This window comes from Schistocerca nitens, chromosome 2, assembly GCF_023898315.1.
Source record: "Schistocerca nitens isolate TAMUIC-IGC-003100 chromosome 2, iqSchNite1.1, whole genome shotgun sequence".
NCBI classification, from domain to species: domain Eukaryota; kingdom Metazoa; phylum Arthropoda; class Insecta; order Orthoptera; family Acrididae; genus Schistocerca; species Schistocerca nitens.
In genome coordinates, this window is record NC_064615.1 from 490,309,111 (window position 1) to 490,321,404 (window position 12,294).

A 12,294-nucleotide genomic window follows, 5' to 3' on the forward strand; every position below is an offset into this window, starting at 1 on the left:
TCCTACTACCCCCACCCCCTCTCCTACTACCCCCACCCCCTCTCCTACTACCCCCACCCCCTCTCCTACTACCCCCACCCCCTCTCCTACTACCCCCACCCCCTCTCCTACTACCCCCACCCCCTCTCCTACTACCCCCACCCCCTCTCCTACTACCCCCACCCCCTCTCCTACTACCCCCACCCCCTCTCCTACTACCCCCACCCCCTCTCCTACTACCCCCACCCCCTCTCCTACTACCCCCACCCCCTCTCCTACTACCCCCACCCCCTCTCCTACTACCCCCACCCCCTCTCCTACTACCCCCACCCCCTCTCCTACTACCCCCACCCCCTCTCCTACTACCCCCACCCCCTCTCCTACTACCCCCACCCCCTCTCCTACTACCCCCACCCCCTCTCCTACTACCCCCACCCCCTCTCCTACTACCCCCACCCCCTCTCCTACTACCCCCACCCCCTCTCCTACTACCCCCACCCCCTCTCCTACTACCCCCACCCCCTCTCCTACTACCCCCACCCCCTCTCCTACTACTACCCCCACCCCCTCTCCCCTACTACTACCCCCCACCCCCTCTCCCCTACTACTACCCCCCCCCCTCTCCCCTACTACTACCCCCCCTCTCCCCTACTACTACCCCCCCCTCTCCCCTACTACTACCCCCCCCTCTCCCCTACTACTACCCCCCCCTCTCCCCTACTACTACCCCCCCTCTCCCCTACTACTACCCCCCCCTCTCCCCTACTACTACCCCCCCCTCTCCCCTACTACTACCCCCCCTCTCCCCTACTACTACCCCCCCCTCTCCCCTACTACTACCCCCCCCCCTCTCCCCTACTACTACCCCCCCCCCTCTCTCCTCCTCCTCCTCCTACTACCCCCCCCTCTCTCCTCCTCCTCCTACTACCCCCCCTCTCTCTCCTCCTCCTCCTACTACCCCCCCCCCTCTCTCTCCTCCTCCTCCTACTACCCCCCCCTCTCTCTCCTCCTCCTCCTACTACCCCCCCCCTCTCTCTCCTCCTCCTCCTACTACCCCCCCTCTCTCCTCACTCCTGCCCCCCTCTCCCCTCCACCTCCCCCCCCAGCAGGAAGCCATATGGTTGAACTTCCATCATTTAAAGCACTGCATTGGGAGAGAGATATATGGCTTTATGTCACAGTGGTAGACCATCACCTTGACCTTTTTGGGTACTGTCACCCTTGAAGGCCAAGATGAAGGCACCAGTGGCAACCTGATTATCCCTTGGACCCCGGCGGACACGCCGGACAAAACAGACACCTTGCCACTCTAAATTGACATGTAGCTCATCGTCAGACTGCAAAAGAAGGTCCCTGTGATATATGGTACCCTGGACCATATGTAAGCTCTTATGGGGCGCGATGGTTACAGAAACATCCCCAGCTTGTCACAAGCGAGTAATGCCTGTGACTGGGCAGAGGATGCTGTTTTGATGAAGACTGACCCAGATCTCGTTTTGTACAAGCCCTCCACCCCCTCAAACTTGTCCTCTAAATGATCAACAAAAAAACTGTGCTTCATCGCGTGTCATCTGCCCTGATGCCACCCACTCAAACTAGGGGTCCTCCCCACTGGTGCCACCCAGCCGTAGCAAAGGCCACATGACAGGTTGGCCATTGTCGGGAGTCCCTACATCCCAGGGTGGTGGGCATCTACTTCTCCGCATATGTGGGGAGTTAACGACGCAGGCATCAGCAGAGCGGTCCCTGTATGGTCAGGGGGCTACAAACAACAGGGTACATGGTGACCCCACCAAAATGGACTGGCTGCCGTGCTGAATATCAGGTGCAACCAAGCAAACAAGTCCATTATCATCGTCAGTGTAGAAAACGATATTGCACAATTGATGGAAAAATATGCACCCAGGAGGGTGACCTCACCCAACAGTTGGAGAATGAACAGAAGTGCAGATCCACAAAGGATGCAATAGGTCTCGATGATTGATGGACACGATGCACCATGTAAAGGGCCCTTCCCTAATTGGCTTGCTCTTCAGGAAAATTTTGAAAAATGGAGGTCAAACCCTACAGGGGACTATCACATAAAGACCAAAACATGAGAGACTCCTTCTAGTCGCCTCTTACCACAGGCAGGAATACCTCCGGCCTATTTGAACTCCAGGACCCGGGGGGGGGGGGGGGGGGTGCAGAGTGAAAATTTCATTTAGGAAGTGACAAGATACTGCAAACTGGTCACTGTCACAAAGCTCATCATTTAGTGACCAATGCCATGGAAGCCACGAGACTGCGGGAAGACAGCATGAAATCAGTAGCAGAAAAGGTGCCATGGACAGCACTGAAATGAATAGGACTAGAATCACTGAGAAGACACAAACTATGTTTGGTAAGAAGCTTGTGATGGACACTGAAATCCCTAAGTAAGATAAGGGGGGGAGGGGGGGGGGAAGGTAGTTGTGGGATTAACGAGGTCATCTCGGTGTAAATTAGTGGCTTGCCTGGGGGTATGTAACCTTTGCAAATGGCCATCACTGATGTTTTCTCCACTCGCACCAGTATTGCTTCCAATGTGGTATACAGGGGAATCCACTCACTGACTGTATCTGGGTGAACCAATGTACAGACCGATCTGGATGTGATCTCATGGTTCTGACAGAATGCACATTAACCACGGAATGCTTGAGAATGAGCATCAGTGAAGCTGGGTCTTGTATAGAGCAACATAAATTGCAGACGAGGAGGAAATCAGGTGTTGTATTTCTTGCCGGCGACAGTAATATCTATTATAGTTCCACTGAATAATCATGTTATGGATGGCATGTTACAGCTGGAATTCACCAGCAGATGCCTTTGCATCTCAACTACTACGTGAAGGAACTTTCAACATTGTGCAGCTGTGAAGGGTGGCTTTGGAGAAAGCAGTATTGAACTTCATCAACAATGTATAGAAGGCCCCCGGAAAAAGGCCAGTCCTTTGGTGGTCGCCAGAAGTCACTGAAGCAATTAAGGGGCATTGGCGAACTCTACAGCAGCATAAGCGGCACCCTTCCCTGGAGCACCTCATAGCCTTTAAATGGCTCTGTGCCCGCCTTTGCCAACTTATCAAACGACGGAAGCAGAAGTGTTGGGAGAGATATGCGACGACCATTGGGTGCCCTACGTCACCGTCCCAAGTCTGGGCAAGGATCGATTGTGTTTTCAGGTACCAGACCCCAACAGGTGTTCCCGGTGTTAACATAAATAGCATGTTATCTACCGAAGAAATTGTGATTGCCTAGCAATTTGCTGAGTGCTCGCGCCTCTGCATCGGAGAATTACCCATCAGCCTTTTGCACTCTCGAACAGTGGCTGGAAGGAAAGTTCTCTCGTTCACTACACACCACAGTGAATCCTAAAATGCACCATTTACAGAGTGGGAGCTCCTCAGTGCCCTTGCACATTGCCCTGACACTGCTCCTGGGCCAGATCGGATCCACAGTCAGATGATTAAACATCTCTCATCTGACTACAAGTGACATCTCCTTGTCATCTTCAACCAGATCTGGTGTGATGGCATCTTTCCATTGCAATGGTGGGAGAGCACCATCATTCCCGTGCTCAAACGCAGTAAAAACCTGCTTGATATGGATAGCTATCGGCCCATCAGCCTCACCAACGTTCTTTGTAAACTGCTGGAATGTATGGTGTGTTCGCAGTTGGGTTGGGTCCTCACGTGGCCTACTAGCTTCCACGTCAGGGTGGCTTCTACCAGGGTTGCTCTACCACTAACATTCTTGTGTCCCTCGAGTCTGCCACCCCATCAGTCTTTTCCAGATGCAACACCTGGTTGCCGTCATATATATATATATATATATATATATATATATATATATATATGATTGATTATAATAAAGGGAAACATTCCACGTAGGAAAAATAGGTGTCTGTATATGTGTGGATGGATATGTGTGTGTGTGTGTGTGTGTGTGTGTGTGTGTGTGTGCGCGAGTGTATACCCGTCCTTTTTTCCCCCTAACGTAAGTCTTTCCGCTCCCGGGATTGGAATGACTCCTTACCCTCTCCCTTAAAACCCACATCCTTTCGTCTTTCCCTCTCCTTCCCTCTTTCCTGATGAGGCAACAGTTTGTTGCGAAAGCTTGAATTTTGTGTGTATGTTTGTTTGTGTGTCTGTCAACCTGCCAGCACTTTCATTTGGTAAGTCACATCATCTTTGTTTTTAGATATGAAAAGTGTATGACACGACCTAGTGACATCATATCCTTGCCACATTATACAAGTGGGGTCTCTGAGGTCTGCTCCTGATTTTTATCCAAAATTTCCTGTCACTTCGTACTTTCGGTGTCCAAATTGGTGCCTCCCATAGCCCCCCATGTCCAGGAGAATGGGGTCCCACGGGGCTCTGTATTGAGTGTATCTATTTTTAGTGGCCATTAATGGTCTAGCAGCAGCTGTAGGGCTGTCCGTCTTACCTTCTCTGTCTGTGCACAGACAACTTCTGTATTTCGTACTGCTCCACCAGTACTAGTGTTGCTGAGCAGTGCCTACAGGGAGCCATCCACAAGGCGCAGTCATGGGCTCTGGTGCACGGTTTCCAGATTTCAGCCACAAGGTCTTGTGTGATGCACTTCTCTGTCAGTGTCGTACCGTTCATCTGGAACCAAAACTTTACCTTAATGATCCACTCACTGTAGTGTAGACGTGTCACTTCGTAGGACTGGTATTCTGGTTTTCGTCATCCTATTGACTTTGCTTCCTCATCTTCGTCAGCTTAAGTGGAAGTGCTGGCAGCACCTCAGTGGCCTCTGTTGCCTGAGCAACAGCAACTGGGGTGCAGATCACTCTTCGCTGCTGCACCTCTACAAAGTCCTTGTCCAATCCTGCCTTGACTATGGGAGTGTGGTTTATGGTTCGGCGGCACCGTCAGCATTGCCTTTACTCGACCCAGTGCACCACTGTTGCGTTTGCCTAGCGACAGGAGCTTTTAGGACGAGTCCAGTGACCAGCGTCCTGGTGGAGGCTGGAGTCCTTCCATTGCAGGTTAGGCATGCACAACTGCTGGCCAGTTACGTTGAACATGTTCGTAGTTCTCCTGCACATCCAAATTACCGTCTTCTTTCCCCCCCCCCCCCCCCCCCTCTGCATTTCATCTCCTGCATCAGCGGCCCAGGTCATGACTACTAATTACTGTTAGTGTCCGATCCCTTCTTTCCGAACTGGAGTCCTTGCCTTTCCACATATACTTGAGGTCCATTCACCTCCTTGGCATACACCTAGCCCACAGCTTCGCCTGGAACTTTCACCTGTCCGTAAGGACTCAGTTAACCCCGCGCTTCTCCCCCGCCACTTCCTTTCGATTCTTGACATGTACCGAGGCCGTGGAGTGGTTTACACTGACGGCCCGATGACTGATGATAACGTCAGCTTCACGCATGTCCATGGATGACATATTGAACAGCATTCCTTACACAATGGCTGCAGTGGTTTCACTGCTGAGCTGGTGGCTATATCTCATGTTCTTGAGCACATTCGTTCATGCCCTGGGGAGGCATATCTTTTGTGTACTGACTCCTTGAGCAGCCTACAAGCTATCGACCAGTGCTATCCTAGTCATCCTTTGGTAGCAACCATCTAGGAGTCCATCTATGCCGTGGAATGGTCCAGTTGTTCAGTGGTGTTTGTCTGGATCCCAGGTCACATCAGAATCCCAGGCAAAGAACTTGTCGACAGGCTGGCCAAACAGTCTACGCAGAAACCGCTTATGGAGATTGGCTTCTCTGCAACTGGCCTGCGTTCAGTAATATGCCGCAAGGTTTTGTGGCTTTCGGAGACAGAATGTTCTAACCTTAGTACACACAACAAACTGTGTGCCCTTAAGGAGACTACGAATGTGTGGAAGACCTCAATGCGGGCCTCTGGCAGGGACTCTGTGGTTCTCTGTTGGCTCCACATTGGCCATGCTTGGGTGACACATTGCTACCTCCTGCACTGTGATGACCCACAGCGCCCAGCTGACAGTGGCCCATATCTTGGTGAGCTGTCCTCCTTTGGCTTGCCATTAATTTTAGCTGACAACACCTCATCGCCTAATTTAGTTTTAAGTTTTATATGTGACGGTGGGTTTTATCATCCTGTATAAGTTTCTGTGCATGTCCTTTGTCCCTTTGTGTTCTCCTCTCCAATGCTTGTAGGCTGGATGTTTTAATGTGTCACAGAGTGGCTGGCTTTTCCTTTTTATTCTCATTGTCGGCCAGCCACGCTCATCTGCTGTCTTTTTTTATCCCTTCTACCTGTTTCTAGGGCTAAGCCATGTTTCCACAATAACCTTTCTTCCGGGAGTGCTAGTTTCGCAAGGATCACAGCAAGAGTTTCTGTGAAGCTTGGAAGGTAGGAGATGAGGTACTGGTGAAAGTAAAGCTGTGAGGATGGGTCACGAGTTGTGCTTGGATAGCTCAATCAGTACAGCATTCACCCATGAAACGCAAAGGTCCTAACTTCGAGTCTCAGTCCGGCATAGTTTTAATCTGCCAGTAAGTTTCATATCCTGTCACTTCCTTGTCGTTGCTGGACAGAGTCACTACCAAATTGGGTCTTTTGAAGAGCCAAGTGGTAGCTGCATGCCTTTGCTTTTACCTTTGGCCATTCTATGAGATTGCATTAGTGAGACTGTGCTAGATGGCTCAGGCATGACGACCCATGCCACTGGTACTGGTATTCCTCTTAGGTCCCTGGCCTCTGCCATCATGGTGCAAAGACATTGTAATAGCTGTTCAGGATCACTGAAGAGTCCAGCAACCTTTGAAACGACGTCCTTCGCAGACCAGTCTTACCAGTTTTAAGCAGCTTTGTGCTAAAGCTTGCTCTTTAAATAAACATGGTAAGAAGAAATGCTGTGAACACTCTCCTCCTTGAAGATGTATACTACTTCATCCCTGGTGTCAGCCAAGCTACATAGTCTTCTGGGCTGCCAACGATTCCAGGTCTCTCCCTACAGGATGATCTTCGTATGGATGTGTCAATTTTGCTGAACACCCTGTGACCTTCTTTACAATAGCATCTGTATTCTTTTCTTATCCATGTACCTTTCTACTGCAGAAACAATGACACCCCCCCCCCCCCCCATATTTAGCACACACCCCTTCCCCAAAACTGAATCATATAAAGAACCTTTTACTGATCAGGAACTCCTTAAGTCTCTTGGCACAACATGTCCAACACCTGAATGTTACTCAAATGTTACTTCTACCCAGGGTCTGCACTTGTATTTGGCTTGCAAGTGTTGTCACTTCACAGTGGGGAACTAGTATCATCATCCCAGTTCTTGATCCAGGCAAAAATCCAGCATCTCTCAACAGCTACTGAACGATTAGCTTCACCATCATGCTCTACAAAGTGCTTGAAAGGTTTGTTGCTCACAGATTATGCGGGTTCTTGAGTTCTGGGGCGTTTTGTCTCCCTATCGGTGTAGTTTCTAGGAGAGATACAGGTAATCCACAACTGACCATGTGGTCCAGTTGGAAACAGCAATCTGAGATACCTTTTCTAAATTGCAACACCTCATTGCAGTTTTTTTACTACATAAGGCATACTACATCACATATCGTCATCACATTTTACTTACCCTGCATGACTAGGGCTTCCAGGACTCCCTACTTATTTTTATTCCTCAGTTTTTATCCTACTGGTTGTTCCAGGTTTGAATTGACACTTCAGTTGGCTCTCCATGGGTCCAAGAGGACAACCAGAAGACTACAGGTCACCCTTGTCGTTTACTTAGATGACTTTCGCATTTGCTACATAACCCATCAGTAGCCAGGACCAAATGTCAGCTCCAAGATGCTATGCAATATGCCTCTATGCAGACACTTTCCCAGTGTTTCCAATTCTCTTGCCAGTCATACATTCGGCATGGTGGTACAGGTCATCCTGACACAGATCTCTCATTGGGTTCACAGTACTTGGATGTTGTTGCAGAGTCCCATTTTTGGGACTTTTTGTTAAAAAGCTGACTTGGCTGCCCCTTACTCATCAACTGAAGAGGAGCTGCATGAAGCAGCTTAATGCTCACTGTATCATTGCTCACACTTCTTGGGGTGTAGGTCGTGGTACTCTTTTCCATATTTACTGGTTCCTCGTTTCATCCTAACTGGACTGTGGTCACCAGGTTTAAGGCTCTTTCGTTCCCACAACTTTGAAATTATTAGATCCAGTCCATCATTGTGGAGTTCTGGGTACTGGCACCTTCTGGACTAGACCCATAGACAATTTCCTTGCCAAAGCTCTGCCCTTACCTCTTAGGCTCCAACAGTACCAACTCTTGGTCTCCTATGCAGCCTTCATTCGACAATTCCTTAATCATCCAACGTATCCAATTCTTTTCGCATACAAGGAGTATCGTGAGTATCGTCCTTCTCGATACCCACCCCTAATTGGAATTACCAGTTGGAATCCGCCAAACAGCCCTCTGCCAGGATTTCTACCTCTCTCTTGTGCCTGGAATGTGCTCACTGTGTTTTCGTGTGCACCCCCTCTCCATGTTGTTTGTGTCCAAGCTACAAATTAGGACCAATCTCTTTCAAAGTCCTAAAGTCTGTAGCCTCCATGACCTTTCGTCATCTGTTACATTCAGGAGTTTCAGGGTGCTAACCATACTTTACACTGACAGCTCTAAAACTTTGAATAAGTTGGGATATGTTTTTACATCCTCTGCCAGTCAGGAATAACATTCATCACTAGGACCATACAGTGTTATTACGGTGATACTGATAGCTGTTAACAGAGCCTTCCACTTTATTGAACATGCCTTCCTTAGCTGTGGTTTAATATGTAGTGACTGAATGAGCAGTTTTCAAACCGCTGAACAGTGTTAGTCTTATCACCCTGTGGGAGTTGCTGTTCCTGACCTTTTCACTGAAGTTACTGCACAGTACTCGGAGTCATACTGACTGTGTGCGAGGTACTCGCTGTCCAGGTCCCAAGTTGTGGCTCTTCCAGTGAATGAACTGGCCAACCGTCATCCCGTTCACTTTGCCAGTTCCAGGTGCACATTTGTTGGATGCAAATAAGACCTCTACTCAGAAATGGAATGAAATCTAGTTGGCTAATGTCCTCCTAATAAACCAACCCCCCCCCCCTCCCGAAGGAATCCAGTGTACTATGTCGCCTCTGCATTTTATATAATGAGCAACCCCCACATTGTATATGTAGAGCCTTACAGACAACAGCTGATATCCTGGTGGAATGCCCCATTCTTCTGGCCCCCTCATGAATTCTTTGCTTTAAATGCTGGCAGACAATCCCTGGGTGGTTGAACTGATTCTGAATTTTCTCCATGAAGCTGGTTTTTATTTGCAGATGTAACAGTTCAAGCTACCTTCAGGATAGGGACAAGATGGTTGAAATTGAGTATCTCTTGCTGGGTCTGGGGACCTCAGACCCCACCTCATTGATCAGGTCACTCTTTCATCCCTCTCTTACTCTGTTGTACTTGCTTTTGGACACAGTTAGTCTCATTTTGTGTCACACCTTATTTTCTATTTTACAGGTTGCACTCTGTTGAAGATTGGGTGCTCTTTGGTCCCTTGACTGCACTGGAGCAGGATTGACATGGATGGGGATAAGGCAACTCCCATTTCATGCAGAATCCCTGAGGCACCAACTTGCTACCTTTCCTCTTTCTCCCCTCTCATTTTTATTACTGACTGTCCGCTTGATGTCCAGTACATTTTTAGCCTTCTCACTTTTACTGTTCTGAATACACTGATAGGAAGACATTCTTTGCTTTGCAACTGTCTTCACCCACCGTCAGGCTGGCAGGAGTCAGATGGGTGGGCCCTTCCTAGCTATTGGATGAGAGCTGAGAGATGTCTCGTCTGTTCTGACATATGTACTAGCCCACTCCATACACGTCTCCATAAATATATTCTCGGCTCAGACATCAGTATTGCCTTCAGTGCCTCGGTCTTACTGCTCTTATGTGCTTTCATTATGAGGAAACATACTTCACTGATGTCACTAATTCCAGATGAACTACGCCTTGATTGAGGGACTGATATCCATGCTGTTTAGTCCCCTGACCCACAATCAATCAATCAACCAACCCACCCCCCAAAGGTCTCTGTCAATTACATACTCATAAAATTGAACAAGCCCAGGGAGTTGTTGCATTTTTTTCATTGTTATCTTTTTACATCCAATTAATCACAGAAAATTTCAGACTGTATCAGACATTTACATAGCAACTGGAGAAAAAGCAGGTAGGATAATACTTTTGATAACTGTCAAACAGTCTCTTACGTTTTGTTCAACATTAACATTTGTTGTTATTTAGTGTGAGTGTAAATATCTTCTCGTACAGCAGGCAAGACCACCAATAAAGAAATCTGATACAATTTGTATGAAAATGCTTTGAGATCAAATGGTCGTTTGGATGCACTTCAATAACTTTGAGGTCTTGACCACACTTTTTATTATTTCTGAAATCGCATACTGCATTTCGATATTCTGTCAATTAAAGACAATACTATTTGTCATAGAAAATTGTTCAATAGATACATTGTATCTTGTCAACATTTTTAACCGAGAATTTGGCATTGCGTCTATTATCGTTTCATCGTTTTCAAAGGCAATTTTTGGAAGAAATGAAGTGTGGTCAAGAAATCTGACAGTTATTAAAATAAAAAAAATCATTTTTGATGAAAATGTAACTGTTGAGATTTTAGTGTTATTATGTAATACACCAGACTTGTTCCACATCATTTGTACACATGTAGATATTCAGTTACAGCACAAAAATTTTCTTAAAACTGCTTTCTCACTCCTCAGATTCAAGTAAAATGCAAATTGGAAAATTAGTGTCTGAACATTTTGTGGCAAAACATCTCACCTATAAATTTTGGTCTGCAATATTTTAACATTTGTTTTCTTTTCTTTCAGAAAAAAGAAAAGTACAGACTACTGAAGTAAAGTTACATCACCTGAGACAAAATATTGTATTATTCCATCCAGTTACAAGGAAGCTTATAAATGAATCCAATGGGGCATTCTTGGCTGGTCAAAAAATTGCAAAAAAGGAGAGTGCAAGTGAAGTAAGATCCAGACTGCTGAAACTTAGCCGGCAGTACAGGCAAGGAAGATAGTTTCGTTATTGTTTTTATTGGTTTGTACAGTACATTACTTCTCTGGAGAAATAAATCTTTAACATAATGCAGCACTTCAACAACCATGAATTGTTCAGACAATAAGGAATTCAGCCTTCATTTGCAAGGTAATTTTTTTTTTCTTTTAGTGTACTTAGGTTTTGATGCCAATAATAGTACCTTCTTCAGAACCTATAAATTAACCCATACGGACATATATTAAACATTGTAATACATCATCAATCTAATGATTTCACAATAAGAACAATTGTGATACTTACAAAAATTAAATTATTTTTAGAGCCAAACATTGGCCATGTCGCAGGATAAAACTAATACAGAATAAAGATGCATAATCATAAGATTATATATGTTAATGCTACAAACAATAATGAAAATGTAGACGGAGCTACGCAGGGCCATGAATAAGGGTCACACGTAAGCAACAAGGAAACGAAGCGTCGCAAGCAGTTCTGCAGGCTCGGCCAGCGGCCAAGCGCATGCGTGAATGCACGCGCATGCGCTAGAGATAAGCTTTCTCAAAATTACTTGGCGCAATGTAAATTGTAAACAAAATGTGTCAGGAAAAAGTCCTGCAAATTGACAAATGCCTACCTATGGTACAGCACATTAAACAATTTTCTTAAGAACTAGCTACGAAGCTAGGGCAGAAAAACTTTACATTAAAATATTAAAATAAAAGGGCGAAATCCCACTACAGTAACTAATAAATTAGTATGGGAGACATAGGCGTGCGAAGCATGAAATATCTTGAACATAAAACAGGCAAATTAAGAACCACCTTTGCAACTGGTGTCATTACCAGTATAATACAAGTATAGGAAGACATACTAAACAAACTCACTATAATAAAGGGGCAAAGCAGATAGGAAACAGCATCGGCCATTCGAAGTGGGCCATGGGTCAACTCCACTGGAGTAAAGGTTGAAATCCTTCGAAGTAATTTCTATTTTTTAGTTGCAGCTGATCATTAAGTAAATTTTCTCTATCAATAGTAAGATGTTTAAAAATTTACAATTCTTCAAGGGTGTCTAACTTACATCCTCTGACTTCATTATGCAAAAGTTCTATATCTTTTAGAGGCTTGGGAGCATGGGCTTAGTAGCTAGTTCTTAAGAAAATTGTTTAATGTACTGTACCATAGGTAGACATTTATCCATTT

General features: G+C 46.3%; 1 protein-coding gene across 1 annotated transcript in view; it reads left to right on the plus strand.

Annotated features, from left to right (window-relative positions):
• LOC126236435 (nuclear pore complex protein Nup85) overlaps positions 1–12,294 on the plus strand; it is a 149,847-nt gene that overhangs the window by 16,145 nt on the left and 121,408 nt on the right. Inside the window, exon 3 of the mRNA XM_049945738.1 lies at positions 10,909–11,098. Coding sequence (XP_049801695.1) covers positions 10,909–11,098 — 190 coding nt within the window. The remainder of the gene's footprint in view (positions 1–10,908; positions 11,099–12,294) is intronic.